The sequence below is a fragment of the Pempheris klunzingeri genome, chromosome 2, assembly GCF_042242105.1.
Source record: "Pempheris klunzingeri isolate RE-2024b chromosome 2, fPemKlu1.hap1, whole genome shotgun sequence".
Taxonomy (NCBI): domain Eukaryota; kingdom Metazoa; phylum Chordata; class Actinopteri; order Acropomatiformes; family Pempheridae; genus Pempheris; species Pempheris klunzingeri.
Genome location: NC_092013.1, coordinates 19,589,549 through 19,614,383, shown reverse-complemented (window position 1 = coordinate 19,614,383; position 24,835 = coordinate 19,589,549). Strand labels below are relative to the sequence as shown.

The 24,835-nt window shown below is 42.7% G+C and overlaps 1 protein-coding gene across 1 annotated transcript; it reads right to left on the bottom strand.

Annotated features, from left to right (window-relative positions):
- Positions 1-18,957, bottom strand: pacsin1b (protein kinase C and casein kinase substrate in neurons 1b). The gene is made up of 10 exons (XM_070847136.1): positions 18,813-18,957; positions 8,295-8,421; positions 5,528-5,684; positions 5,165-5,400; positions 4,292-4,447; positions 3,674-3,849; positions 3,475-3,595; positions 2,755-2,879; positions 2,373-2,569; positions 1-1,074 (listed from the first exon to the last, which is right to left on the bottom strand). Exons 2-10 carry the CDS (start codon positions 8,352-8,354, stop codon positions 965-967), a joined length of 1,338 nt encoding a protein of 445 aa, XP_070703237.1. The 5' UTR covers positions 8,355-8,421; positions 18,813-18,957; the 3' UTR covers positions 1-964.
- Between the last annotated feature and the right edge of the window lie 5,878 nt (positions 18,958-24,835).

Below are 24,835 nucleotides of genomic sequence, written 5' to 3'. Positions count from 1 at the left end.
CACTGTGTCCACTGTAGCTCATTGTAAGGCCTCAGCTGCCTTCAGGGTCACTTCGACAAACTCCTCCACCACTCTTCTCTCTCCTTGAAACACCCTCTGTCTCAGTTTGCTATCATTCGCCGGCACTTCTTCTTCACCCACTGAGGCAGCGGTGAGTCACCTCAGCCGAGTGAATCCTACGTCTGATGTTTCGGTTTAGCTCCTGTAGTTTCAGGCTGCGGTGCTCTTGGTATTAGATATTGCTGTATTTGCTACTTCAAGTACCTACATTGCCTCCGTCAGCATGTTGTTCAGCGAGCTCAACCAGCAGGCCAAAGCTGGCAGGCTGGATGGTTCCCCTGATTTCCAGTCTTTATGTTAAGATGTTATGTTAAGCTGGTCCAGGCTGTAGATTTATCTTTACTGTACAAACATGAGAGCGGTATCGACCTTCACATCTAACTCTCAAGGAGGAAAGCAAATAAATACATTTCCCAAAGTGTCAAACTACAAATTTAATGCTAAGCGCGTAAATATTTCACAAAGAAAAACACTGTATGCAATGAGAAAAAAAAAACTGTACAAGCATCCAGACTGTAAAAAAAGATTAAAATATATACACATGAAATGCACAATGCATCGCTCATTCTCACTATCCAGGCACGGCTGACGACACCATATCAATATAATGATGAGAGAGCACACTGTGTGGCATGTTAGCATCACATCTGAACTCAAACACAGCTGCACACAAAAGAGATTAAAATATTTTGCTTCAGTTGCAGTATTTGGGGATGATGTGATCCTAAAACAGGTCTTGATTCAGTAAAGCCTTCTCCGTGATGAGTGCTGAGATGAAGACGGCTCACTGTGCCCGGCAGGAAGAGGAAGCTTTGCTTTCAAGTCTCTGGCAATGTGCAGTTATGACTGGACGGTTCAGTCTGGGTTTGCTCTCCGACTAGACAAGCGTCCTCAGCTGGAACAGTTAGATGGGCTCCACGTAATTGGCCGGGTAAAGACCCAGCTGGCCGTTGTCTAGACGACCTTTACACCAGCCCTGCTCGTCCTCCTCCTCCAGTTTCGTCAGCTCATCCCCTTCATCAGTGAAAGGAGACAGAGAGGTTCAGCGGGAGGAGATCATGTCAAACAAATTCTAATTAATGTAAAACAGAGTCAGTATTAGCTGTCAATAAGAATATTAAAGGAGTACTCCGCCAAAAACCCAGAAGATTCGACCAGATGGGAGCGTCTGATTTTGGACATTTTTACATTTTGAGACATATGCTCAATGGCTTTCTGCTGAGAGCTGGACATGAAGACACCACTCTCATATCTGCCTGTTAAATGTAAGGCTACGGCCAACAGCTTGTTAGCTTAGCTTAGCATAAAGACTGGTGACAGGGGGAAACAGGTAACCTGTCTCTGTCTGAAGGTAACTGCCATAAAGCGGTCCCTCTCACTGTCACCGCATGTTTACCCATGTTTTTGCCAAAATATGGTTAAAAACACAGCTTCTGTTTCCCCTTTTCATGTTTCTTCTTTCTCTACTCTCTATTTCTTTAAGTTGGTCATGAACAGCAAAGCATACTTTGTGACCCCAATGTGACTGCATTATTTTTGTAGCTGTTGACTCAAAGATTAAATTATTAATTGCCATTTCAATTCAGTGGATATTAACTTGCTCTGGTGTGGTCAGGTAATACAGTAGTCCCTCGCTATAACGCAGTTCACCTTTCACGGCCTCGCTGTTTCGCGGATTTTTTTAGTGCAATTTTGCATGCTTTTTTTTTTACAGTGTATGAACGCGCATTGTGTTCTGCGTCCTGATTGGCTAAGGGACTGTAGACCAATGTCAATCAATCTCCGCCGTGCCGTGTCTCTGTACAGTACCGAATGCGTTCGGCTTGCCAAATTTACATAAATGTTCAATCGCTAGCAGTGTGACTTTTAAGTGCTGCCTGTTTGCAAGACAAACAAACAAGTCAAACAAGAGATAAATGTGAGAAAATGTTAATGCCTGTCTGAGAAAAGTGTATAAACTGTATGGTGAGGGGTTTTACAGCCTTAAAATATATTTAGTAATTGTAAAAAATAAAGCTGACTACTTCGCGGATTTCGCCTATTGCGGGTTATTTTTAGAACGTAACCCTCGCAATAAACGAGGGACCACTGTACAAAAAATGGTAACGGCTACTCAAAGCAGTTTTCAGTGGAGTGTTCCTATGATACTACGTACTTGACACACTCGCATTCATCACAGAAATGGTCGCTAGCTTGAGTCGTAACAGAAGCTGGCAGGGATTCACTGTTTTGATACGAGACCTTCTGACTGCCGCAGGAATCAACCGCGTGACCTTAAAGTTACCGAATGAGTCTGCAGGTGTCTCACTCACCTGCTCTGAAGCTGAGCTCGTCCTGCTCTTGGCCCTCATAGTCGTACAGCGCTCTCACCCTCACACCTTTGCCCACGTCTTCGTCGAAGGGGTTCGTCCCTCCGTTGGTGTCGTTGCCTGAGTTCGGGGCCGTCTGGTCCTCGTCCGACCACTCCGTGGAGGCCGTGTACGCCTGGTTCTTCTCGTAGCTGCTGACACTGACCGTTTCAGTAGAACGTTAATTTCTATTCCTACCAGCAAAATGGTAATGGCCGTGACTGTTTATTCCCGTGTGTCTGTTTTGATGTGTGCAGTTTGTGTTGTCTACTATTACCCCTGCTTTAACTATTAGCATCTGTTGACTGGCATGTGTTAAAAGCTGTATATCAGTGTTTAGTCTTACCTTCCTCGGTCTCCAGCTTGAGCGTGTTCGACTGCTGTTGTGACGTTGGTCAGCGTGACTCCTTCACTGCTCTTCTTTGACTTTTCTTTCTTGGAGATGCTATGAGTAAGTTCTGGGTTGTATTCCTGCAAAAACATGGACAAAACGTGTTTGCATTTGGATTATCTTGCACTGCACAGTAACTACTGTTAAGTTCCCGCTAACGGTCAGCATTTCACATTTATGTAGTACTGATTTTCAGTGACACTAACCAACATGATGCACTTCAAAGCCCAATATTCTATAACCAACTTATTAAAGGTATTAAAGGAATAGTATTAACATAGGAATAACATTTTGGGAAATATACTGATTTACTCACCTGCCGAGAATTAAATGAGAACATCCTCAAGACAAATGATATATATCATCTTAATTCATTAGCTTTGATGGATTTTGTTCTTGTGGACAAAGCCAGGTTAGCTGTTTCCTCCTGCCTCCAGCCTTTATGCTAAGCTAAGCTAACCAGTTGCTGGCTGCGGTCTCATAATTAGCCTTCAGACACAAGAGTGGTATCAATCTTGTATTCTAACTCTCAGCACCAAGAGCGCCAATAAGCGTATTTCCCAAAATATGAAAACTATTTCTGTAATGACTGGACAGTACATATAGCAGAAGGCTGCGGGTCCCCTGTGATGATGTAACGTCGTAAAGTTGCAGCTTGTTTTCGTATCTCTGTACCTCAAACTGTGGCCAGTTCATATGCATGCCGGGGCCGTGGGTGTTGCTGAACCACTTCAGATCTTCCTGCGCGCTGGCTGATGTGATGGTGTGTTCAAGTTCTCTGTACACCATAGCGTAACTGTGAAAAGACAGTGAGGGATTAATGTACGAGTGATAGCTGCGTCTAGTCATATTAACCTTTCTGACTGTCTCAAACCTTTGGTCTTCTGTGAGGTTGAGGTGGCGTTTGACGTCCAACAGCACCTCCCTGAGGAAGCTGAGCCTCTTCTCTTCAAACTGCTGGCACTGATCGAACACCTGCTCCATGTTTTCCATGTACTGAGGAGTGCACTTATTCAGCTCCTCTAGGGCCTTCTCATACTTCTCCTTGGCCTACATTGTAAATCACACACAGGCGACAAAAACTCTTAACAGCCTGAAAAAGCCTGTTATATGATATCTCACTGATGCAGGGATGACTAATGTTTTAATGACACATTTCTAGTCCAAATGTCCCTATTTGTCAGGTCTGTGGTCAAATGTGAAACCTATCAACATTGAAAGGACAATAAATGTGTATTCAAGCCCAAGAACGAATCTTAGAATAGAATAGAAGAATCAGAATAGCAAGGGAGAAAGGGTATTCAGTCATGCATTAACAACGCTGCACTGATTCCAGCTATGATGCCTTTATAACACTTGGCCCAGAGAAACCTGCTCTACGTCTCAAAACAGCCCGTGAGCTCATTTGCTTTCGGCTTGATTGTGGAAAACAACTTTTGCATAATGATGATCCCACGGGCGCGTTAAGAGCTGCAGCAGCTGATGCTCCCACCTTCTGTGAGTCCTGCTTGCACTTGTCCACTTTCTCGTGGAGTTTCTTCTGCTGGTCAGCTGTCACAGAGGCCTCGCCCTTACTGTTGGCCTCCCTGGTGGACGCCAGCTTCTCCTCTTTGCAGGCCATGTGGAAGGACTTCTTGGCTGCCTCGAGCTGAAGGAACAAGATGACGTACCTTTTTTTGCACTGATCGCATATGTTGACTCAATCTGTATACACAAGCATGTTACTGTTGTTTATGACCTCGCCATGAATAAAGTAAGGCTGCTTGACCAGACGCCAATATGTGTACATGTGACTCAAATGAATGATTAGTTTCAAAAATCGATTAATCTGACAATTATTATTTTCTTGCTTACCAAAATGTATGTAAAGTTGTACCAAATCAAAATGTCCTGAAGGCCAATGTGATGATAAAAGTAATTACCACTTTCTTTACTGGTTGTAAAAGTTCACTTAATTGTAAGAAGAAATATGTATATATATGAATACATTTAGGGGACGCTGACATGAAATATGACATTAATGGTTCGTTCCCCTTTATTACAAAAAAATATTCACCTCTACTGGCTCAAGTCAAGCAGATAGTTTCATGTTTTGTTATGTTTGTGAAATATCTGCTGCCGCCGCAGTTCAGTTTGACGTGAAAAGAAGTTCTCATGTTACTGAGAAAACCCTATTTGAAAAATCTCAACAGCAACGCACAAACAATGTGCTGCGATTTCAAAATCTCTGCAAATAAAAAAAAAACCCTTTCGAAGTTATCCATGTCTAGTTGCATGTCTTTGGACAGCCTAAAAATGTGTCCACTTGGGTTGCACATTAATGAATGGAGAAAAAAAAAAAACAACAACACACACATTCCCTCACCTCCTTTAGTTTTTTGGCCCAGGGTTTCTGGGCCTTCTTGAAGCCCTCGTCTGTCTCTTTGGTTTCCTTGAATCCTCCCATCATCTGTTTGTGGTACGAGTCCTTCTGCCAGTTCTTCACCTTCTCAAAGTCCTCGTTGATCAGGTTGTTTTTCACTTCCTGGTGAAGCTCGCTCACCTTCTCCGCCTCCGTCATCACTGCCATCCAAGCTCTCTCTACTGTGCCGTACTGAGGCCCTGGTGCAGGAGTGGAGGGTAAGTCACAGTGGCGCATTATGTCAAAAAAAAAAAAACAAAACATAAATGAATGAAACACAAACATGTTATTGAGAAAAAAAAAGTATAATATGAATGTGAAGACTACCTTTGTCCACTAGCTGCCTCCATCTCTTGGACCACTCAGTCAGCTGCTGTGCGTAGGCTTTCTCGATTTTGGCACGCTCCTGGATGCAGTTCATCAGGTCATTGCAGAGCCGGTGACCGTCGTCGATCCGCTTCACCGTACGCTTGTAGTTCCCAACCTTAAATAAAAACAGTGTTTCAAGTTACTTTCGGTAAAATTCATTCATCATACAACTATTACATACATTGTTGTATGTAATTGTTTTTACAAATGTTCTTTTTGCGTTCTCTCTAAACACTGAATTGTTTTAGACTCTGGGTCCATCCTTGTTATCAGTACAGGGTCAGGTATTGATTTATGGCACATCTCTCCTTAAATTAAATGTATTAACGTTATACAGTAGGTTGGCATTAAGGGACATTAGCTTAGATGCTTGGGATGAGAGGATCAATACTACTCTCATATCAGTACATTAAGTACAAATCTGGAGGTGATTAACCTAGTTTAAAGATTAGAAGTACACATGATAATTGGTGATCTTTTAAAAAGAGCCTGGCTACCTGTTTCCAGACCACGACTCCTTATGATAAGCTTAGATAAGCTAACCAGCCGCTACCTGTAGCTTCATATCTAATGGATGGATATGAGACATTTTATCAAGTTATTCCTGTCACTGCTGTTTTTGTGATTTCTTCATTTTGTGGTTGGAGAAGAGTTCATTCTCTGACTGTCCTTCATGTAAAAACTCATATAATCTGTACGGTTTGGATTAGTGGAGATGAAAGGAATTTGCTATCAGGATCCCTCCTTTGTAATTTGTGCTAATTCTTAAAAATCCCTCTGCAGCTTTAAGATTAAGAGGTGACTTAGTGATTTTCCAATTTCGCCAGCCTGAAAATGATGCATTGAGGAGGGATGGGAAGGAGGCAGGAGGGAACAGCAGGGAAGAGGCTGCTGGAGTGTGTGGAGTCATGCAATTAAAGCAGAGGGTGGGTTAATGTCATATAATTTACAACTTTCCATGGACGCAGGAGCAGCAACCTCCTGCAGAGCTGTTAGCTTTGCCCAGAGGCAGAGTGAGAAAGAGAGAGAGAGGCTAAAATCCAAGCTTACTGCATTAATTTCACACCTTTGTGACAGAGAAAAAAGGGACTTTCACCCTTGCTGAATATGTAGTAGATGTTTACCTATACCTCACCCTGAAAACGACACTCAACAAATATAAAATGTAGAGAAAATGAAAGCAGCCGGGGGGATAAATGATCGTATTCCACACCAGCCCTCTGCTCCAGCAGCAGCAAGCCGAGTCAGCGATCAGCAGGCAGCACTGCAGCAGCTCCACTGTAATGCAACAAGCGACTGTGATGTAGTGACTTTGTGCTGGGAACAGGCACGTTTGCCGCTCCAGCTGATTCCTCAACGCAGAGAGACACGATGAGGAAAGAACATAGCCGAGTCTGAGAGGAAATGAAGTGACCATAAGTCTCCGCTGTCTCAAATACTCGCTTTGTCCATCCATCACACATACTGTATCTAAACATGCCGCAATGTGATAGCCAGTATTATCGGTGGCTTAAGATGGGTCAAGCTTTTTCCTGGTTTGAACACCGTAAACAGTCATCGGCTCTCATATATAATGGATGGACTTCTGGGAACTTGTTGCTCAAATTACTTCGGACTGTTTGTTCTCTTGAAAGGTTGCTGGTGACGTAAACGTGTGGGAGAAACTCAGTGAAACATACCGTCATCTACAGCTTAAAACTGAAAAATCTGTTATTCAATCAACAAAATGATAATCTGCCACTGTTTTGTAGGTCGAAGTTGGGAGGACTCGGTATGCGAGTCATGTAGCAGAGTGGAAAACCTGTGCAGTGTAGCTGTCTATGCTGCCAGTGGCTGGAGACAGGTACAGCAGTAACACGCCTTTAACAGGCTCATGACCCCAATTATGTAGAGGCCAGTGCAACAGCTTCAACCTCGAAGGATGAGAAAGTTGGTATTTATTGCTATGTGAATGTATACCTGATGTGTCCATGATGTGATGTCCGACACAAACCTTGGACACCTTAACGAAGGCTTATTAGCTTGCACAACAAATGTAATGAAAAAAGCAACGAATGAGGAAGAAAAGTGGGTTCAGCTAAACAAAAATGTTTAATTTGGTAATTTCACGCGTGGCTTGTCCAAGAGCAAAAGAGACAGCATGATGGCAGGTGGTGATAAATACTGCAAACGGCATCATTTTTAATAAGAGCTGTATCAGAGGTGAGGAACCTCACCTGAGGACCTGAAAACAAACAATAAAAAAAAACAAACAATTGCAGCTCACAGAGAAGACATCAGTGCCACAGGAGGAGGCAGAGGGGCACTTCAGGGTCACCCGTAGATGAAAAGAACTAGTAGCAATTATTGGTGAGAAGTCCCTCAGGATCATACTGAGAGAGCGACCACACTACGACCACACTACAGGCCGCAACAGTAAAAAAACAGATTCTAATTGTTGCACTTATTTTGACAGTTGCGTAACAGTATATTTCTAATGTTAAATACTGGCATCAAAATGTTTCTCATCATGCAGAGTGGTTGAAGCAGCGGAATCTGACTCTATGCGTGGAATTGATCTTGTGCGTTTATGTGTGAATCTGTGCCAACACGCAGTTGATATTCGTGGGCCCCTGTTCTTTCCTCTCACCTCCCAGACCAAGCAGGTTCAGTGAGAGTTCATCGCTAGGCAGTGTCAGTCCCCCCTTAGGTTTAATCTGTCAACGACCGTTCCCTGCTGTCTCACCTCCCAGAAACTGTCTGTGGTCTCCTCCTGGCTGGCCGACTCGTCGTAGGCTCCAGACATGGTCCCAGATTTGGCAGGACGGCTTCAGGCTGTGGCGGTCTGCAGCAGAGTAAGAGCTCCTCATGCACTGTGAGAGAGGACGAGCACAGAGGAGTGTAAACACAGAGACTGTGAGCAGTGCTAACAGAAAGGTACATGAGACGCATAAACAAATGCGTACGCTGCAAACCTTGTTGCTATTTTCACTCAAATAATCATCTCGCACACTCGAACTGAGTAGCATGTGATTATGGTGCTGTGCTTTTTCTATTTCAGCTCATCACTTACAGATTAAAAGCTTATTCCTGCAGCTCATGTGATCATACCATCATACTTTTGATCTACATACTTTGTTCATGCTCTTACAATACCAACAAATGTTGAGTAGCGGATGTCAAAAATGCTTGTGTAACGAGAAAAGGGCAGCGCTTGTGAAAGGTTTATGCAAGAGATTATTAAGCAGTAAGCACACAGAATCATCACAAGTGCATTTTAAAAAATAAAATATAAATGGCTGGCTAGTAAATGGGACATTATTTGCTCAGACTATATGCGTTTGGGAACCAACTTATGAAATATAGTGAGGCTGAAACTAGGGCTTCAACTAACAAGTATTTTCATTATCTGTCGACTGTCTTTCAATTAATATACCTTTTTAAATGTCTAAAAAACATTCCCATAATTGACAAGTTGGAACCAATAAATGCTTCATTTTTATTAGAAAACAATTACTTGATAATCAGATCAGTGATAATCAACATTGCACCAATTTTCTTTTCAAATGACTAATCCATAAACATAACACATTGTTTAATTGTTGATTAAACATTACTTTTTAAATCTGTCAATGTATAAAATGCCAGAATAGTAAGAAATGCCCCTCAGAATATTGGAGAACCCAAAGTAAGAGATTCAAAATGCTTCTTCTCTGTGAAAACACAACAATCTTAAGTACAACAAATTACTATATTAAACGGAGAAGTATTAGTATCAAACTTCAGCACCAATAAAATCTTCTACCAGCATTCAATACTCTGCAAACAGGCACTGTAGATAATACAACTGAATAAGCTAATACACCAGAACAAAGTCCAAACTAAAGGTGAGGATATCAGTGAATACTGTACAGCACGGCATTTTACTTCACACAATACTTCCCACACACTGATATCAGGACGGCTCAGATACTTACAAAACCACAATCGCCTTCATGACCTGAGTGCTTCTAGTAATTTCTGTCTCTACTCCCCTGAGATGACTTTGTCAATAGATTTAATGACTGGCTAGTAATTTTCAGCGGCATCGACTCACCCAGCCTCTGTCAGAACAGTGCAGACTAATTGCGCAGTAATCTTCCCATATTCTAGTCAACTAACATTATCCCAGGGCCTCGCTGGAGCACCTTACGCTGCTGCGGAAATTAATAGATGTGACATGATTGCTAATGATGACACTGAAATTAGGACACTAAATGAGTGCCACAGGAAGAGGACACAGAGAGAAAATCAAAACTATCTATCATCCCCCATCCATCCATTCATGGATTGCTGAACAAGCCTACTGGGGCCACAGCCTCGTTTGACGTGACTCCTAGGACTTCTTGTCAGAAAGTCAATCAAACAACTACAACGACACAAAATGACTACATAGACACGAATAACAGCAATAGAGATGCAAAATGAGATGCCAAGCAAACAGAGACACAAAACAAGTACAAATACATAGAGAACAACCACAGAGAGAATCAAAATAATTTGTATCTGCAACAACTGTAAAGACAACAAAACAGTTGAAAATGACCACAATTGGCTACAAAGAGGTTCAAAGTGAGATGCAAACCAACAACAAACAGAAGCACAAAGACCAGAAAAGAGAAACAAGACAAAACAAACACAATAAGAGAGATCGACAACACTACACACAAAGACACGCAATGACTACAAAGAGATACAAAGTGAGACAAAAAAAAACACAAAGAAATGCAAAACAACTACATAGAGAAGCAACAGCCACAACAACTACAAAGACACACAAAACAACTGCAAAGAGACAGACAACCACAAAACCTTCGACCTGTGGTTACAAGGCCTTTTAGATGACTATGGCCAGGGGCCCATTGCCTCAAAATCTGTCCGTGTACCCATCTATGTGCCCAGGGACTGATTATTAGAAGGAAACCACCCGATTACACAGAATAAGTAGGCGCTCGGCAGTGATGTAAGTCCAACTGACTGCAGACCCTCGAGGTAGTAAATGAGTGAAAACAGCGGCAGGCTGAAAACACAGACATCCTGGTGCTGCCGCAGCCTCGTCAGTGCCACGCTCACCTCCACCAGTTCAGGTTCAGCTCACAAGCTGCCATTTCAAAAGGAGAATACAACACTAAACCGCCATGTGTTCACACAGCTTGCTGAAATTATGATGGGGCTCTAAATAAGTCTCCATTTCCTGACTTTGCCCATATCTCTTTTAATGTTTTAGGCACGACAAGAATTTTACGACAAGAATTATCTTGATTTGGGTTTAGTAGATTTGTTAGGCCCTGTCACTCAAGATGAGCTGACAGTAAAGGACTTTAGCCCTGTTTCAACACATTTGCAGACAAATTAACACATTGTTCATATTACCACTTTGCACACCATATTTTAACGTGAATGTTATCATAAGATTGCTGGAGACCTAAAACTTGATTGTAAAATCTGTAAAGTTTCAGTTTTGTCACAATTAAAACGATTACAATTGACATTTGTATAAAAACTAAAGGCCATGGGAAAGGTGTTGGTCAGAGCGATGAATCTACTGAGGATTATTACCTGAATCGGCAGCTTTTCTCGGCTTTACAGAGCTTCATAGTGAGTTTCGGCTCATTGTTTAGCTGTCCAGCCGGCTAACTTTGCTCACCGTTCTCATTGTGTTGTTTCAGGTTACAGCTGTTTTCTATGAAACAGCTCAGCTTACACACTGTATAATACTTGCTCAGTTACCAACTAGCTGGTGAACATAGTGGAGCGTTTAGCAGCTACAGACCAACATATTATCCTAATGGAGTTGGTAGGGACCACAAACAGAGCTAAAAGAGGGAAAACAGTGGACTTGAATCCACTACAACTTTTTGTAACTACTGGATGTGAAAATAAGCAACTGTTCACTAGTTTTTCAAGTGGCCAAAGAAATCTGTTGTTCCAGGTTTGAATTATCTTTGCGCAAAGCAAAGGTTAAAAGTTAAAAAATCTTTGTTCAAAACGTAGGTTAGCGGGAAAACAAGTATTTTCCAACCTGGCCCTGGCCCCCTGGTTGTGCACTCATCAGATCCTTTGTAGAGATATGGGGAAAACCAGCAATATATCATCCAGGGCAAACAGCAGCACTCTCATAAACTTTAATTTTATGAGAGAGTATGACCAAAATAAAACAAAATAAAGTAGGCCCCTGAATGTACTTCAGAGGAAACCAGACAGCTGGACTTCCTGGAGCTCGACAAAGGAAGTGGCGAAAGTTGGCACGACCCTTGAGTCAGAATGGACACAATTATGAGAATAAGACACAGGTTGAGAAAATACCATTATTTTCCTTAAGTCTTTAATATAAGAGCTTCCCACTTGTACTTGTAATACAGACATCATCAATCAGTCCCCACCATATGATAACAAAAGCCCATTTTGTTTATTTTACATATATGCACAGGCATGAATCATTGAAGTGATACAACACAGAGATTAAATGATGCATCGCAAAGAATAAGAAGCAGGATATGAATGTGTGCAGGTGAGGCAGTAACTACAAACAGAAATACACAACAAGATAAGATGCAAAGTGAGGATGCAAATGATCTCAATAGCAAATACGTAACAAACGAACAGGGTTATTTGAAAATACTGTTATCAGTGCAGCGAAATGCCAGCTGCAGATACAGACAAGCTTCACTGAGCCTCTGCCAGAGTACAAAATATCAGTGAGCAGATGATACAGTGAAAGCACTTGATAAGGATTTGTTCTGTGATTTTGTAATGAAGCATCGTTTTTACGGTATGTGGGGTCACTTTGCCTGCAGTGCTTGCTGAGAATGACAAACTCAATATGTTAAAGGTAAACCTCGACATTCTGGTAAATATACGTTCATTTGATTTCTTCATCAATAATGTCCTCATGTCTGTGCGCTGAATATGAAGCTACAGCCGGCAGCCGGTTATCTCAGCTTAGCACAAAGACTGGAAACAGACATCAAACCACAACTTCATGCTTTTATACTTGTTTTTTTTATTAAAATCACACAAATGAGATATAATATATGAATGAGCTTTAGTGGTGCTGATTCTATTACCTTTGGACAGAGCGAGGCTAGCTGTTCCCCCCTGTTTACAGTCTTCATGCTAAGCTAACCGGCTGCCGGCAGTAGCTTTATATTTAGTGTACGGACATGAGACATCACACTATTTCTTCAAGACAGATTTTGTGCCTGTACTTCACAAAATGAAAAATTTGATTCGCCACAAAAGTTTGTGAAACATCAAGACACGGCTCTAGGTCAGCTTTGTCTATGTGCTGCATATCTATCTACTCTGACTGAGGCCTCCAGCTGATTAGAAACTGACGATTAGATGATTGTTTCATAATTAACAAAAAAACTTCCCAACGCCAAAGCTGTTGATGAAGAAGGATTCGATGCAGAGGAAACACGTATGAAACAATAGAAAGGGAAGGAGCAGTGATGTGCTTTGATAGGAGGTCAGGGGGAGGGGTGGGCGCTGCATGGGTATTTGGGTCAACCATGGGACCAAGAGATGGAGCAACACTTTTGACAATGAAGGGCACAGATGAAATGAGAGAGCAAAGTGAAGATACTCTAAAAATCCAAGAGTCCAATGAAGAGAGGGAAATCTCCACAGCGGTCTAACCCAACAGCTATGGGCAAAACAAATGCCTGGACCGGATACAGCGTGGAGCATGGCATGAGTGGGTGTTTATCATGCTTGGTTAATCCATTAGCTACATGCCGAGAGGGGGCTTTTGTTCAGGGTAGCCCTTTGCTTGGCTCGCAGAAAGCCAGATCGCACTGTAGGAAAACAGCCCCTGACTGGCTTCTTCCACTTTTTTTTTAATCAAAGACAAGAAGTAGAGAGAAAACTGAGGCAGAAATAATGGCATAAATCCGACTGCATTTTAATCTGGAGTACGCTATTGTAGTTATTAATTGAAGACAGACAAACAATACCTACCCACACACACACACATTAAAACCCAAACACTGGCAGCAGCCTCCAAGGTTTAGTCACCATCACATCGCTTTGAGTCCCTCTCTACTCTTTCTCCTCTTTCATCAGTACGACCTGCAGTCTCAGTCAAAGATCCACATCCTCACAAATGAGCAACGAGACTAGAAGAGCAATGGGAATCCCCATCCTTTTAAAGCAAGTCCACATGTGACTAAAAAGCCCCACAACTCGCAGCATGATGAGCCAGCAGCACCAGCACGTCGGGAGAGTCAAACCCCGAGACAAAGACCGGCGGTACACCCGGAGAGTGGGAGCACACAGCCCCCCGCCAAAGCAACAAAAGCTTACCCCCAGTCCTCCATTAACAGCGGCTAAGGCTGCGGCTAGGAGAAAAGAGACACGTGGGCTCCTCCAGCAGTCAGCCCCTCTCCTCCTCTGCTCCCCTCCCGTTCGTTTATTTTTTGCGTCCTCTCTGAGTGACTGAGCGACGGAGCATCAGCGTGCAGAGCGAGGGAAGAGGAGCACTAATCTGTGATCTGAGATCTTCCTGCCCGGAGCACTGTGTGTGTGTGTGTGTGTGTGTGTGTGTGTGTTTCTCAATGAGTGCGGGATAATCCTGTGGTGCCTTGGTTGAATGGCTCAGATGGGAGAGAGAGAGAGAGAGAGAGAGAGAGAGAGAGAGAGGGAGAGGGAGAAGGGGGGGTGGAGGAGGAGGTGGGCTGCTGCTGTTTATGAGCAGCACTGTAGATGCTGTCGTGTGGATGTGTGAGCTGGTTAATAATCACACTTTGATACGAACAGTCAAAAGTAACAGAGCTTCATTTCAGTGTGAGATTACACATCAGAAAACTGCATCAAAGCAGCACACACCAGGTATTATTACTGAAGCTATTGGTCATGGATAACTACAAATAAATGTAGCTTCTACAAAAGAGTCAGACACTTATATCTAAGTGATCCATCTCTTTTATACTGCGTTTTAATATCGCCACGCTTATGATTTAGTTGTTAGCAGTTGTAGTTATTAGTCTGTTTCTGTTGTCTGACTGAGTGAGCATAAAATTTGATTGCAAGGCATAATGCTGCTCCTCAGCTGTTGCGGTGAGACATCTGTGTGATCTGCTGTGCTAACGTTTAAAATGAGCGATCACAGAGAGGGTTAGAGGTGACAGAAGGTTGGCATCTTAGCTTCGCCACAGGCTTACCTCATTGATTTATTAAAAAAGATGAAGTTTACAGATGTATGCACTCTGGACACCGACTCTTGAAAAGCTTTCTTACTCATTTTGATTCAGTGTGGACATAATCTGCGAGGGAGGAAGCTCAGAGGGGGAAATAAGAGTAAAAGGTGAAATGAGGGAAAGTTTCAAGATTTTGGTCCAGTGGTCCAGATAATAAAAAAGTTGAACCCACCACATACTCCTTCAGTAGGCTCCAGGAAAAGACAGACAGGGTGGGGGCTAACTAAAAGGAAGTTACGGCAGTGTCAAGATGAGCATATGAAGGTTGGAGGTGACCCTGAGATCGATATACATCAGCTGCATGAAGGCCAGAGAGCAGGTCTGTGTTGTCGACATGGCAGCCATAAAAATGGCAGATTAATAATTAGACTAACTTCTCATAAAGTTTAGGACAAAAGTTAAGCTATGCAACTGCAGGGTAAGTAGGGGAAAAATGCAAATGCAATAAAACCATAAATATGTCATATTGCTATTATGAGGGCAATGCGTCACCAGCAATTGCCCTGGCAGCCTTATTTAAAGCACAGTCGTTATTCAAGACATCCCGTGTGTTTAAAAAACCAGCAGAAGAATAGAATGAGACCTCTGTCGCCGGCTCCGCTGCTGCTTGATCACAGTGCCAACCAGACTGACGTGATGCCACAGCGTGATGATGGCCCGACTGTCACAATGAGACGAGACCCAGAGGAGCTCGGAGAGCAGAGTGGGCGACTGTGTGTCCCAGATTAGCTCTGTGAGGAGCGCTGAGTCGCGAGCAGGACGGCTGGGGTGAAAGTGAACACGAAGACACTGTGGTGAAAAGACTGTCAGTCTATATTTAGTAGTGATTTCACGAGTCAAAAATAAGGTGGAGATCGAGAATCCCAAAGCTCAGGCAGCAGAACGTGGTGTTGGTAGAAAGATGACTGACAAGACTAAGAGTCTTCAGCACGCTAGCAGAAATTTCAATGAAAACCAGAAATGTCAACCTCTCTGGGACACTACAGGTAGAGTCAGACCACAAAGTCATCAGGCTTCATCCTTTCATGACAATCCATTCAGAAGTTGTTGAACTATTCTAAGTTTAGATCAAGGCGATGGACCAAACAACAGGCCAACACTGCCGTCCCTCGAGCAATGCTGCTGGCATGGCTGATAAAAAAATGTACTGGAGGATAAATCCAGAAGCACGGACAGTGTTTTGATAGATGCATGCAGGTGAGAATATGACACATAAGGGAGAGGGATTAAAAGAACCTTCGGCAGATCTCCCCCCCTCTCTCTCTTAGTCAGTTTCAAAGATGATTTCTCGGTATCATAACATATACCACTTTTACTCTTTTAATTCTTTTCCTCTCCTTTTTGGGAACAATGCCCCTTTTGAACATGAAGCCACACAAAACCTGCAACTTGACTGGACTAAAGTGACATGATATTCTATAAACCACACTGTAAGTTTTCAAACCCCCAAAAAGCTTTGGCTAAGAATCTAACGTTTAGTACTTTGTGTGCTCAGTGGAGATTCGGGAGAAACTGGTTCAAAGTCAGCGCGTCATATCCAATTTCTCAACAAGAGAAGGAACTGTAAAATAAAGAACCGCACGTACAGATCTTAAACACACTTCAGAGAAGTATCTAGACTCAGCAGGTTTGGGTCTGCTCTACAGCTGAGGCCGAACCTTCCACACAGTCCATGAACCAGGATGAAGGCTGCACGTTACACCACACTGTTCATTCCCTATATAACAGATTTCAAGATCTAATCTGGGAAATGCACCCATATATTTTAAACCCTGCATTACAAACTGCAGGTGTGGGGGTTTGAAACACTTTTAGAAGAGGGGGTCCAATAAAAGATGGGAAAGTTGCACTATGGGAAATGTAGGATCCAGAGTTCACCCATACTAGAGACTAAAAGTCAGGACATTTTCTCTTCTGCTTTGATGTAGTCAATTTCTTTTGTTTCACATGTCTGTTGTGAGCCCTACATCTTTATAGGAGGTCAACATTAAATCGCTGGACTATCCCTTTAAATTGAAAGAGAAAGGATGTGTGGGGAAAAAAAAAACACCTGAATCTAAGAATGGATACTGAAATACTGGACTAGATTGCTGAAATACTGCTAACATACAGTGGATTGACAAAATATCTTGTAAACTAGTTGCTGGTTTTGCATTTTTGTCTGTTTTGCTGGATCTTTTCTTGCGTTAAACCCCGTCATGGCGAAAACAAGAACATATAATTCATTAAACGAAACACATTAAGCAAGACTTGAACATCGTGACTTTAGAACTTTCATGAAAAGTGAAACAGCCGTGTCCTTGGCTTCAGTTCAACCCTCATACCGAGCCTGAGATAAAAGACGTCATGTAACAAAGGCCGCTGACATTCTCCAAAACAGCTGATAAAAACGAGCTGACACTTGGAGGAAAAGCAAGCAAACAAATGCATCGCTTCTTGCGCGCTCTGACAGTCACACAGTCACACAATGTGCCGCTTGAACAAGCGATCAGCGAATAATCTCCAAAAATCTATAACATCTTCATATACCCTCTCACAGACACAGACACACACACACATCCACGGTATGTCTCCCCGGAGCTGCCCTCTGAGCACAAACGCCTCCTGTACAGTGAGATCTCGGCCACGTTATTCAAATGCAGCACTTTTTCTTTCCCTCAGGACAAACTGTGTTGTTGCTGCTGCCCTCATCAGATTCAGCTCCTAAATATAGAACCACATTCATCAATAATTCACACTGCTGTGTAAACACATAGAGGAGACGACCGACCTGAGTCACGTGAAGAAACTCTTTCAGGTTTGATGTAATCTCACGTCACGGTCAAGACAATTAGATTACTGTCAAAGAGATTGATGCCAGCGAGCAGCAGCACCACTACAGGCCTGAGCGAGAACTTTGTGCGGAATGAGTTTTACGCCTTGCGGACGGCTCGATATTTGCGTCCACGAGTGCAAGAAAACGAAATGTCACAGCTAATCCGAAACGCACAAAACACGTTGTGTACTGCAAAGTAAAGCCTGGATCACTGTGGGAGTTTTTTCAATTTTACAAAGATTAATATCAGCACCGATGGTCCCTGATAAACAACATCCTGGATTCTCGGCTGAAGTCTGGGCTGCAAACACGAGTGTTGCAGGTAAATAAAGTGTGAATGAAGAAAGAGAGAAGAAATCTGTGCGGCTCTCAGCAGCTGTCAGAGGAAGCCTCGGGAAAAAAGGTATTTTACCCTCAGCTGCTCTCGTGGTGTCGCTGAACGTGCAGCAAGTAGAGAATTGCAGTTACAAATACGTGTAGCTGTACGAACAGAGAAGCAGTGCTCGGTTGTAAAGTGTTCAGGAGTGTTCAGAATAAGGAGTGGACGGTGTATCCAAATAAAAAAAAAAAAAAAAAAGTGCAGCAGGAGAATCCACTTAAGCATTTCAGGCAGCCAGGACCGATTTATCAAAACGTCTGCAGCCAGACGGTAGAATACCTGAACCTTGTTCCTCTTTCTCTACAATATTCATGTATCATCAATAATACACAAGTTCTGGACACAAGCAGACTTAAATACATGCAGAACGGTCCTAGATTAGCGGGTAGAGCCTTTAAGCTGTGCTAGCATGACACATTCATACCTTCGACCCCACTGTCAGTGGTCCGGTTGCATTGTGGGTAATGTGGACGACAGGTTTTGACAGGGAAGGAGAGTGCGCGGAATAAAAAGAGATGATACCCCTGGTTCTGCTGCGTTGGTTTTGATTTTTTTGATTTAAACAATGCCACGGGAGGGCACTGCTAAAGTGTCGTCTTAAAGTCCAGGTAGATAAGGCAAAGATCAGAGTCCGTGTGCTCTTTTTGACACAATACTTGAACTCACACACAAGAAATAAACCCCTCAATCAGAATCAAGTCAGAATTCATTGTCTGTTTCCTGACAGCTAGCATGGAAACAGCTACCGGCACAAGCTACACATTCAGCCGCACAACTCTGAGGTCTAAAAGCCGACGCTCAGATGTGTCATCGCAGATCAGTTTACTCAACCTGGTCTGTCCTCTCTGCCGCCGCTCCGTCCTCAACGCCGTCACTCCAATTAATTTCTGACAGCCTTCAAGAGAAGTGACACCTGAAACCGAGAGTCAAAGAGCATCACTGCTCACCTGCAACGGTGACACATCCTGCGGTCTAGCACGCCTTTTCCACACACGCACCGAGAGACTGAACTTTGGCAAGTCCCTGAAAAGACACATTAGGCCATCAATAATTAGCTAGCTGCGAGGGAGGGTGGAGACTGAGGGCTCTCAATTGTCACACACACACACACACACACACACACACACACACACACACACTTGCATTCCTCAGTGTAGGCAGGCGACGGGCCGATGACGAAAGAGACAGAAAGTTACTCATGCGGCCAGGAAGAACACAGCGAGGACGCAGTAAAGCCATGGTCACACAGGTGGGTGGATAAAGCCTGTTTCGTGGAGGGCAGACGGGGATGAGTCAACATCAGGGCATCAGGTCAGCCGTGCTGCTTCCTCTCTATCAGTACAGATTTGCTGATGTGCAATGAATGCCACGGTGGAGGCTGGATAATCTGAGTGTCTTTCAACTGAGGGAGAAAGACGTCTGAGCCACAATAAGTCAATATCTAAAAAAAAAAATATACCTAGTAAATGTGAATAAAAGCATATTAGCATCCACAAAATTGCATAAATTATCTTGCGAGGACACTGGTTTTCCACAGAAATGAAAGCTTAATGAATGATTCAACACATGTGGGGACAAATACACAAAGCTCCTATTGTTATTTAGTGTGATATTGTGAACAAAGGGAATCAGAGCGGGCAGGTGTGTGTATCCTCTGATCGCACAACAGGCGGCGGGGAGACAGCGGCCTGCGGGACTCAAATCCTTCGAGTCATAAAAAGCCTCGCAAAACTTAAAAAATGAAGCCAGTTGTCTGTCCTCCCAGACAGATGCTCGTCTGCCCCGTGTGCGCCATCTGTGTATCGTCTAATCGCGTTTCTCCCCGCGGGGCTCACTCCATTTGACCCCAGCGTTACGTCCCATTATAGCAGGAAGTAATATACGACCCCTGTGAAGCGCGTCTGGTTGGATGACTCGTATCGAGACCACAATCTTATAATGGAGTCTGATGAGTCCTGCAGTGATTTGAAAACACCCAACATCCTGAGGTGATGAGTCAAGTCTTTCACTTATTTGGATTAGTTGTCCCGTATTCAGTTGGTGAATATTTATTGATTTTTGTCTGAACATTGACAACCTGGACAACAGGTTTATACTCACTCAACTCAACAAGTCTCCCTGAAATAACACCTTTACAACTAACTATCTGTTTTTGCTACAATAACAAGGTATAACATTTTTATTATTGAGTATTAAAGTTGCAGGTAGTGGTGGCCATATTCTTTTAACTTTGGACACATAGTTTCCCCCCTGCTTTCAGCCTTCACGCTAAGCTAACCTGAGTGGTGTCGACTTTCTCGTCTCAGTTTTGGCAAGAAGCAAATATCGGTATTCTCCAAATTGTTGAGGTGTTAAGTAAGTAAGTGTAGTGTGCATGAAAATAGCGGACTTCCTCATCCGTCTGTTCCACTGAAGCACATCGGAGCAGCGCTCTCAGCAAAACGTGCCTTTATAAGTGACGATTAAAACATTAAAACATAAAATGTTTTTTAGTGGTGCTACATAAAGTAATTATTAAAAAAGAAACTTATTAGAAAAGAAAGTTTAAGACTCAGCATTCAACTGTACGTACTGATAGTTTTCAATACTCACTGTATCAGTGTATTGATAAATAATGATACCAAACACTCAAGTTGCAGAGCTCCGGTATGGCTGCCAACGGACTGCAAATGCTGAAATTTGAAGAAACTTGATGGAAATATGGGAATTCATCTAATTAATTTCAAAAAGACATTTTAAAAAAACACCCAAAATATTAATGCTTTAACGGTAGTTGACAAAACGATCCTCCTCAGCAGCTGTTTGAATTGGCTGCTGTAGGAAATCATCCATAAATGTTTAACAGGAGCTGGAGGACAATTCTCGGAGAAAAAGAAAGAGAAAATACCAGGCACTAAAAATGCTCGTGTACGACTGTGGAACACCATTTATTATTCTGTGAAGGGCCAATTTCTCGTATCCCAGGGTTAAAAGAATTTAATCAATACTCAAGGGCAAGTGGGGGGGGACCTCTGTGCTCTCCATCCCAGTTTGTTTGTAATCAATAAGCTTTATTTTCCACTGCCCAGCGCAGAGAGTCAGCGTGGACAGGGCGTTTATTGGAGCTCCAGGTTCAGCTGCTGGAGTCACTCGCTGAAGCTGATACTGGGCAGGAAAGTGGAAGTGACTCATTCAAAGACAGTGCAGCTGCTAAAAGCTATGAGAGCTACACACACACACACACACACACACACACACACACACACACAAAAAGCCTCTGTTGTTCTCATGAATGAGAGCTCCTCTGGCTGTTAGAAGTGAGACCCACTGGGAGGTGATGCAGTCAGTATGTAGGCTAATGTGAAAAGTCCACAGCACAGTATGATTTACCAAACAGCTTTTCCAGGTACAGATCATCTGGAAAAGTATACAAAATCTTAACTCAATCTAAACTTAATCTTATCAAAAACTTAACTTCTATGCCAATGTGGAAAAGAAGTGCTCAGGAAAGGTGAAAATTTGATTTACAATTACCATTAAAACCATTCTGGTCATGTCTTAGGACCGAAAGCTCCAAGACGGCTACGATCTTTGAGGTAAGACTGCACATCAAGTTTTACAATTGATTAGGCCATTTTTCATTCCATTTCCATTTTATCTGTCAAACAATTACTTGGCAGGTTAATAAATACTGGAAATATCTGCTAGCTGCGGCCTTACTTTGAACTTGCACATACACAGTGGCTGCCACTGTTGCACAGACCCCATCTTTAACAAACCCAGTCGCCATGGCAACATCAAGCCCTCTTCCTTTGGCTCTAAAGCGCTTCACTGACACTATAAATCTGACACGCCTGAGCCTCAGCAGAGCAAAGCAAACCAGCAGCCAACAACCTCTAATAGCCTCTTCTTGTTCCTCTTGAGCTGAGATGGGCTTTGTAATGTACCCTCTACAGCCGCGGTGCCCCCGAGACACACACTGATTTATGGCTCTCCGGAAAGTGGAAGCATGCGCATCGCATGGCGCGGATTCACATCGACGTCCCACAGCACTTGCTCAATGAAATTCTTAACAGTAGTCATACAAGACTGACCTACATTTAACTAGCGTAAAATCTAATTAGAGTAATCCTACAGCCATGCAACACTGGGTCTCCAAACTGTTTGTCTTGTGACCTTGTTAAATGAAGCAATATCTACCTGTGACACCTCATCACAGATTAGGACCTTTAGTGATTACTCCCCAAGCAGTAAAAGTATGCGGTGTTTCTCAAGGACCAAGCCAAACTGACAAAAATTAGAGGAAAAGTCACAAAAAGTAAATATAATTTGGTGTCACTTCTTTTATTCGATTTATCTTGGGGCCACTTGAGGTCCCCTGACACTCATGCTGGAGTGATTTTCATCAGGAATGCGTCAAATGATTGGACCACTTGTTTTCTAGATTAATTGATTCATCGGGGCTAAAACGGCTCAATGAATCCATTAATCCTTTGGTCTATAAAACATTAATAAATATATAAAATAGTGAAAAATGACCATCACAATACCGTGAAGCCCAAGTCAAATGTGGTCAAATGTCTCATTTTGTCGGACCAACAGTGTCAAACAAAAATAATATAAGACAATTTTCCCATTTGGGAGCTTGGAGCGGTCACATTTTTAAAATGAACATTTAAAATAAATCAACTAATTGCTTGACAGACTAACTGTTACAGCTCTAGATTCATCATTTCATCTATAAAGTGACACAAAATAATGACAAATTCCCATCGAGGTGTCCTAAAGCCTGAGCTGATGGATTCAAATTCCAAATATTTAGTAAACAATCACAAAAGACGACATTAAAGAAGGTGGATCTAGGTGATGTTTGGCATTTTTGCTTGAAAAATGTCTTAAAACAATAAATAGATTATCAAAAAATGTGGCTGATTTATTTTTTTTGTATGTCAAGTGATTTAGCTCTAATTCTGTGGTCATTTATGACCAATTAGAAAGTTTAAGAGATATTCAAGACTTCCTAGAAAAAGCTCTTCAGCCTCTGCTGACAACATTATAAGGCCTTTAATAGCTCTAACACATCTGTGCTAAAATGTTTGGGTACAAAGTTTATTTCAAAGTGAATACACTGTGTACAAGGTGGGACTGACCTAAACCCAGACTGTGCATCTGTCCATCTGGACCAAGAGCTGCATGGCTGGACGTGTTGGCATGAAGCCGTTTGCTGCTGATCTGCTCTGTACAGCCTGCTGCTCAGATTGTGCTGATTCAGAGACTATATAAGCAGGCATGATGCAGCACAGTCTGACCGTATAGACACAACGGGGAATCTGTAATCAGTGTCTGGGAAGACGTTTCCAAAGCACCTCACGTGGAACACAACTCCAGTTTAGCTAAATCAGCTTTGGGTGAAAACTGGGAACTTCTGACCTGAGCAGATACCAACCCACACAAATGTAATGTGTGTATCATTCACACAGAAATGTATCAAGCTGAAATGATTGACAGAAAAATTAATTGGTAACACTCAATTAATCCACAAAAAATGAATCTTTTTTTAAGTTAAAATGCCTCAGAATCGCTGGTTTTAGTTACTCAAATGTGAATATTGATGATTTAAATCAGCTCCAAAGTCACTCCTTCGTTCACTCATTCATTTGTCCAGTATATAACACACACTTTTTACTCTACAGTAACCAATAAACTAAGACTTTGGATGCATTGCATTACCACTAACAGGTACAGAGTTGGAATATAGTAACTTTGGCATCTCTAAAACACAACACATCGTGGGATTGTTAGTAGAAAGTAGTGCCATGAACAATATGTCATCGCGGGAATATGTCTGAGGACTATACAGTAAACAGACAGAGGTACAAATAACTGTTAGCTGCAGCCCAAGGTTTAAACCATGTCTGTAACATCGCGCACACACATTAAGGTGCCTGTTATGGCATCAGAGTCATCCTGAGTTTTCTCTTTCCACCACACAGCTGCCTGCCATCTTTCATAAAACACAAAACCATGAATCACATTTATTCTCTGCAGAGGCAGGACAATTCTTTTATGCATCTTTTATCTCATGCAGGTCTGAGACAACCCTGTATGCCTCCGTATGTAATGACAGCTCTGCCCTTTTCCCTGCTCTAACATCCAGCACGCATCCAAGTCTAACTCCCCGAATCTTTTCATGTAAGAGCATCAGAAGAAATGACGACGAGAGGAAACCCATGGCCCTTTAAGGAAATGCACCCCGCCCCCCCCCCCCCTCCACGATCCCCGGTGAGGATCCTATCTCAGGCTCCAATTACCTTACAGTTCAGGCCAAAGCCGAAGCCGTGCTCCCTCACCACCCAGGCCACAGGCCTGCAGCACTACTGTCTCTGAACATGCACAAAAGAGGCTTTAAGAGGATCCTTTGCATTCAGTGGGGTAAATTATTGACTCAACTGTTTGTTGATAGATATCACACACAATAGCTTTACGCTCCAAATCTTCTCATTCAAGATGCTAAGAGACCTTGCAGTACAGTAGTACTTAACTTTGAGACAATCGTAACTTATCTATCATCGTGGCAACTCTCGGAAGAGCTGAGATAAAATGAAAATCTTAATTGCATTGATCCGAACGCAGACAATGATGGAAGAGGCTTAGCAGGTCTGAGGCCATATTCTTGGTTACAAGGGAAAAAGGGACTAAAAGGAGTTCGCTTAATTGCTTTCAAGCATCTAACGTCAGACGGGGCTGGTGAGCACCAGATGTCACATGTGAGTATAAATGGAAATTGGAAGCAAAAAGTGGTGCCTATGCCCACTGGGAATAACATGCTCAAACCTATAATTATTTATAGAGAAAAAAAAAAAAAAGGAGACTTA

Coding starts and splice junctions, on each gene's coding strand:
- pacsin1b (XM_070847136.1), bottom strand. CDS start 8,354: ATGTCTGGAGCCTACGACGAGTCGGCCAGCCAGGAGGAGACCACAGAC. Junction 2,570..2,754: donor CAAGCTGGAGACCGAGGAAG/GTAAGACTAAAC, acceptor TGAAACGGTCAG/TGTCAGCAGCTACGAGAAGA. Junction 1,075..2,372: donor CGAGCTCAGCTTCAGAGCAG/GTGAGTGAGACA, acceptor TCACTGATGAAG/GGGATGAGCTGACGAAACTG.